General features: G+C 36.0%; 1 protein-coding gene and 1 long non-coding RNA gene across 2 annotated transcripts; both read right to left on the bottom strand.

Moving 5' to 3' along the window:
- Nucleotides 1-254: 254 nt before the first annotated feature.
- LOC107791988 (protein JINGUBANG-like) lies at nucleotides 255-2,208 on the bottom strand. Its single transcript, XM_075221693.1, has 2 exons — nucleotides 1,372-2,208; nucleotides 255-1,055 (listed from the first exon to the last, which is right to left on the bottom strand). The coding sequence occupies exons 1-2, from the start codon at nucleotides 2,074-2,076 to the stop codon at nucleotides 414-416; spliced, it is 1,347 nt and encodes a 448-aa protein (XP_075077794.1). The 5' UTR covers nucleotides 2,077-2,208; the 3' UTR covers nucleotides 255-413.
- A 1,550-nt stretch (nucleotides 2,209-3,758) lies between these two features.
- On the bottom strand, nucleotides 3,759-5,510 carry LOC142164369 (uncharacterized). Its single transcript, XR_012695149.1, has 2 exons — nucleotides 5,150-5,510; nucleotides 3,759-4,459 (listed from the first exon to the last, which is right to left on the bottom strand). It is a non-coding gene; the product is annotated as an uncharacterized LOC142164369 (long non-coding RNA).
- Nucleotides 5,511-6,962: the final 1,452 nt, after the last annotated feature.

Genomic DNA, 6,962 nt, shown 5'->3' with positions numbered 1-6,962 from the left:
TGGGAGATTGTCGGCTTGTCTAGTATTGAGATAGGCGCCATCACGACATGTGATTTTGGATCGTGACACTTTGTCATCAACAATATTGTAATGTGGAATCCTTTCTATTTATAAGACCAACCATATAATTAAAGAAAATGATGTACATAACTCGATATGAACATATATATCTCAAAAACAATTAACTTATGCAGATCAATCCCCTATCAATTGATTCAATCCTACAATTAATGTTCATAATATTATTCAAATAATAAAAAGAAATTAAAAGAATTTTATTTGTCCGTCCAATTCCATTCCCTCAATTATGCAGTAGTCATTGGCCAAAAATTTGACACACCATAATGCCATCACTTACAATTAACAGAATAATTAATTCCTCGACTGAAACTTGCCATTTGAAACATTTTCAATCAATTTTTGACAGATGGGATTGAATCCCAAGTGACCGTATCACCATGCATATTATTCTGCATCATCATTGGTGCCTTCTCTGAAACACTCCAAACTTTTACTGATTTATCAAGACTTCCACTATAAACCACCCATTTCTGATCACTTCCAGTGGACTCTTTGTCCTCCTCCACTGCAAGGCATTTCACTGGTCCATTGTGACCTGTTAAAACTGAAAGCAATGTGTGAACGGACTTTTCCCTTCTCCAAACACATATAGTTTTATCTGCTGATCCACTGAGCACCAAATTTCCAGCAGCTGCAAGGCATAAAATTGCCAATTTGTGGCCCTTGAGGACTCCACCATGCGACAACTGTTTCTCGCGTTCCCAAAAATTGACAACGCCATTAGATGAACCACAGTAAACTATTGAACCAGATCTGTTAACAGCCAAAGCTGTCACTGCACATTCCTGATTCAGAAGTGTCTGAACAAAAACATGTTTTGTGTTCTTTCCAGAGTTTTCCCTCTGCCAAACCTTGACTGTTCCATCAGCTGATCCTGTATACACTACGCCTTCCGCGCTAGTCACCACAGAGTTCACAGCATCATCATGGGCTTTCACTGATTCTATGCATTTCGAGTTATCAACGTTCCATACCTTAAACATGGGCGCATGCACGTTAAAAAATTTACTCTACACATAATACTAAAACAAGAAATTGATATGGATAACATAAAGAAATTGATATATGCATGTTTGTTTATTTCTTTAAATATTGACATTGCTTAGCTTGTGAAAAATTGTGTGTTTCGTCTCTTTTAGAAAAAAATAAAGGTTGTATTGAATCAAATCATCCACCTAGCCTCCATTCATAAAAACTAAAGTGATAATTAATAATATGATGTGTTATAGTGATTGTTCACTTCTTTAAATATTGACATTGCTTATGAAATTTTTTGCATACGCCACTTACCTTAAATGTCCTGTCCCAGGAAGCAGAATAGAGTAGGCCATGGCTTTGATCCATGCTCAAGCATGAAATGGCATCAACATGCTTGATCCATAAACCAGTCCTATTACGCTTAACTTCCACATAATTGCTAGGCTTAATGGATGCCTTGAAAATGTCAAAGAAGGTTGGCAAAGTCCCAGCACGTTTATAACTACCAGGATTCTTTGCTTGGATCTTCCAAACACGAACTTTTCCATCTTGATGACCTGTGAAAATTTTCTCACCTGAAATAATTATAGCTTTAACAAGGCCACTATTGGATTTGAATGCTGCAAATTCCTTCAAGTTCTTCCAAACACGTATGTTCTTGCTATCTGATCCGGTGTAGAGAAGATCATTTTTTGTAGCCAAAGAATAGATGTGACCTTCTTCACGTACGAGTGAACCAATAAGACCATTTTGAGGGATATTTTGGGAATTTCCATCTTGATCATCAAATTTGGACCAAGGGGATTTAGTAAAAGGAGAGCCTTGATTCCATGGGGACATCATCATAGGAGAACCTTCACCACTAAGACGATTGGCTTCATAGGCAGAGAAACTACTGTGCCTTGCATTGTAATTGTTATCCGCGTCGTCGTGATTAATGTTTGTGGTAGATATGTTAGGATCAGAATGAACAATGTTTCCTAATTTAGGAGGCAAATGGCTTGTTTCAACAAACATTGTGGTGGTTAATTAATTTGGCCTTCTCTCTTGTCGTTGTGATCAGTTTCTATTTTCTCAGATCTTCCAGCATAAAGAAAGACGGAAACAATAGTTTTACGTTAATTATGAGAAGAAAAGGCAAAGAAAAAATGGATGAACCAAGTAAAGAAGAAATAGAATGTTGGGAAGAGGGTGAAGGGAAGGGACAGAGTGGAAGAGAGATTTTGTAGGGAAATGCATTCACTTAATATACCGGAATTCCAAACTAGAGGCTATAAATTATGGGTTTAACTACAGGTCATCGTTTTTTAAATTGCTTAATATTGACTCATGAAACTAAATTAATAATGCTTCTTGCATGTACCGACTGATGATAAGTTTTCGTTTTTTGCATTGCTTGTGTTCGAGTGTTGATAAGTAATTACATTTGTCGTAAAATATCTAGTGGTCAGTTGATATTCGGGTGTAATAAACATGATGCAAAAATGAAGTAAATAAAGTTTAGAGATATATGAAGTGAGCTTCAGTGCAATAATGACTCACTTCATGTGCAATAATTGGTACAGTACATGAGAGGTTTAGTCAATATGCCAGACAACCTTTGGGGAATTTCATTTTAAATTTCGTTAAGCTTAAGGGCAGCAACCAGTAATGAACAGGGGCGGATCCGGCCTATTACATTTTGATTCCCGGGAATCAGTAGCTTTTAGATATATCCTGTATATATATTACAAAATTCACTAAATATTCATAAATATTTGATTGTGAACCCAGTCATTGTTGTATATTAATCTAAGATTACAATAGGAACCCATAAACTTTAAATCCTGGATCCGTCTCTGTTTAAGAGCACGAGTTTCAAAAAAGTTATATCCACACAAGTGTTATGGGTTGTTCAGAATCACATCTTTAAAAAGTTTTTAATGTTTTTTAAGTTATGTACTCAATCAAATAGATTTATATAAATTAAAATATGCAAAATTTTTACATGTTTTCTAAATTCCTTTGTTAAAATTCTTGACGCCGTCATTGACAGTTACAAGCCCTTAAGATGCACGAATGGGGAAGAGAAGGAATTTACAATAGCACAAGAAAAAACAAAATGGTTGAAAGAAGAAAATTAGAAGGTCGGAGGATGTTGGTCACAGCTCTTACTGTCAATAATGTAAATTCCACTAGTTTTGAGAAACATTAACATCTTTCCTATATCTTATACAAATGACTAAAAGATGGGCAACATGATTTGATTTTCTATTCAACTTATGAACTGGCATCGGTCTGGAGACGATCAAATATGTTAAATCTTTCTGTTTTAAGAGAAACATATTATTACTTCTTGGCAAGCATAACTTGCGCGAGACCAACTTGTCATATATGACCTAATATATCATAGAAGTCGAAGTCAATCAATTTCATTCTTTGACTTTGGTGTATTGTGATGAAGGATTTACACCTAAGCATTTAATATATCATAGTAAATCTATCTCTACAGTATTTACCCGTAAACTGTACAGTTGAATTAGTAACGTGGTTTATAGACACGTGAATTGATTTGATCCAAAAATTTGAAATGAATAAGCACAGAAATTAGATTATCAAAATGACTTAAAAGAAGTACAAGCCTGATTGTGAATTTAGTTTCTCCGTAGTAGAAATAAGAACAATGTTAAAAACACAAGAAAGATAACGATTCAATAGAATAAGTGTTGATTTAGCTTTTGAGTACAGAATATTTCATGTATAACCATGGATACAATTTTTCCTTAAATATCTCTATTCACGGAGACAAAATTCCCAAATCAAGCTCTTCTTGAATGAGAATAAAATCTGTATTGCTGGCTGCATAACGGTTGAACATGAATATAGAGATTCTCTGTAACGACTGCTCATTGAATAGTGTCTTCTCCAACTGATGTCTTCCTTTCAAATCGTCGTTCCCGGTTCCAATGCCTTCAGAACTTATTTTGCACCGATCACATGTCTCTATATGGTACAAACTATTTGCTGACTCATATCTTACCTGTCTCCAGCATCACGACCCAAACCGATGGGCCGCGACGGGCACCCGGTACCTTACTCAACCGAGTACCAACGTAACGTATCTTTATTATTACATCATCATATACACGTGACACGCGGGCCTAATAGGCCAACATGATCATTTAAAAACTCAAAACATAGGCCGACAAGGCCATACAAGTATTCGTATACATGACATCTGTCTACAAGCCTCTAAGAGTACATAAGTATCATAAAGGTCGGGACTGAGCCCCGCCATACCAATCCATACATGTCCTAATTATACTGACCAAATAAGCAACTACGGAACAAATGGAGCACACCAACATCTTCCGCTGAGCTGATAGCCTACTTGGAGGACTCTCGACCTGTCTATCGGGACCTGCGGGCATGAAACGCAGCGTCCCCAGGCAAAAGGGACGTTAGTACGAATAATGTACCGAGTATGTAAGGCACATAAATAAGTACATAACAAACATGGAAGAAATATAGAGTAAATGACTCAACCTTTAAGTCTGGATAACTCTGTAAATCATGAAATAATTATAGTGTCATGCACATGCGTATGAATTTCATGTCGTGCATAGGTACATGTTTCATAATATCATCAGGCCTTTGAGGGAATCCCATTATATCATCTCGGCCACTGTGGAAAAAATAATTAACATATACCAGCTGATCGAGTAGTGGTGCGTATATAACGCCGTAATCTTTTTTTCATATCCTATTTAAATATAATATACATATATACGAGTATATAACGCCATCTGGTCATGGGTCAATGTACATGTATAAATGAGTGCAATGCACAAAAAAGTACGTCAATAAAATCTTTCGGAGTGTCATAAGACCATTATGACTTTAATTAATATCATAAAATAAACTTTATCAACTTACGTATTTTTTGAGACCCATAAAAAGATGATAGAATAATATGACACATGGGGAATCAAGAACATAAGCATCTCTAGTATTTCTATGAATAAAGTCATTTATAGAAATTGTGCATTTGCTCATTTCTTTTGTGTCGTATAGATCAGGCCAAAAGAAAGAAGGGATAACCTTAACATACCTTACTTTTTTATACGAAGTAATTTCCATCTTGCTAAGATAAGGAGAAAAACCGGCGCTATAGTCGTGAAATTGTCGAAGAGACAATCAGGATTGATTCTTGCGTCAACCTCACCTTAAATATGCTTGTAGAAATTGTTCTCAATTGAGAAGTGAGAAGCTACAGATTGTACTCCAACTTGTAGAAATTGTTCTCAAAGCTAAGAAAGTGAGAAGCTACAGATTGTACTCCAACTTGTAGAAATTGTTCTCAAAGCTAAGAAATCTTGCAAATCATGTTGAAGAATTTTTGTGTCACGTTAATGAATCCCTTTGCAGAACACCTTGTATGAGTTTGCTGAAGTATTTCCATCTATTATTTAGTAAGTGTGACCTCCCTTTGGTGATTTTAGGGAAGCCTTTTGTATTAGTGGGTGTGGGTCCCACTGTGATGACTAAGCCACAAGATTCCTCCAAATGTGACACCTTATAGTAATGACTAATGAGTCATTAATTAGAATGGGGGGCTGCCACGTTAGGGGGAGGGATTTAGACTTATCAAAAATTTCACCTCTTTTCTTTAATTAACTTATTAATCCCCCACTAATTCAATAATTAACCAATTATCCACATAATTAAGTATTATCTCAAATTACTTAAAATACTACTTACTTTTAACACACCTTATACACCTTACTATCATGGCCATGTGGTACCTTGTATAGTACTAGTTCATAAATACCTGGTATTATAGTTCGGTCCGTATTTTATTCCAAATTGCCAAGTTTCGACGAAACTCATTTTCTTCGATTTGCTTACCCTCTCACCTTCACGAATTTACTTACCCTCTCACCTTCACGAATTTACTTATCCCTTGTTTGAAATAGCATAATGCTTATAACCTCAAAATAATCTCATTCCCGAGCTTACATTGATTAACTTACGATAAAATTTCAACGTACGAAAATGCGGGACGTAACATCTCATTTCTGATCTTATATCAATTTACTTATGGCGCAATTGTACTTCCACGTATGAAAGCATGGGGTGTAATATTATTCCCCCCTTTGGAACATTCGTCCTCGAATGTTGACGGATGCACTTATCATTCTCATGACCCATAGCTCTTGCGAATAGTTTAGTACTTCTCTTGCCATCTAGGCGACTGTTCTATGAATGAATCCCAAAGGCCAGGGCATTCCCCCCTTTAAGCCTCTTTCTCACACCACGACTTGTGGTCGGAATTCTTCCAATCTCGCAACTATTACTACCTTCTATCATGCAACCTTTACGACTCTAACTTTGTATGTGCGCCTATGCGACTCTTCTCTTCTCTTTCCTCCAGCTTTTAACCAATCTCTAGGCCTTACTTTGTAAACATATACAGAGCTTAATAAGATGTCTCTCTGGGCATCTATATGTATACTGAAATTCTTCGCTTGGTACTTTGTAGAACTTGCGAATATTGCTATATCCTATTTCATAGACCTGGTTATCTATTAGTATGACTTTACTGCATTTACGTAGGTCATACTATACTATAACTCTTACTTCAATTTATCATTACTGAGGTCTGCAACTACCTCTAGGTTACTCTCGTTGCTTATCCTAAAGACTGATGGCCTAATCTCATATCATATTTTATAACCTTTATCCATCCATTGTTGATTCATATCAATATTGATCTATAATCTACCACTGATAACTTGAAACTTCTTACGTAATCACTAGGGCTGACGTCTCATCGGGGAACCTCTAAAATGATTAGACTAATTTACCTTACATGGGTATTTTAATCCCATATCATTCATGAAATCCTCTTCGATTCATTACTC

This window comes from Nicotiana tabacum, chromosome 9, assembly GCF_000715075.1.
Source record: "Nicotiana tabacum cultivar K326 chromosome 9, ASM71507v2, whole genome shotgun sequence".
Taxonomy (NCBI): domain Eukaryota; kingdom Viridiplantae; phylum Streptophyta; class Magnoliopsida; order Solanales; family Solanaceae; genus Nicotiana; species Nicotiana tabacum.
This window is presented reverse-complemented; position numbering and strand designations above follow the sequence as displayed.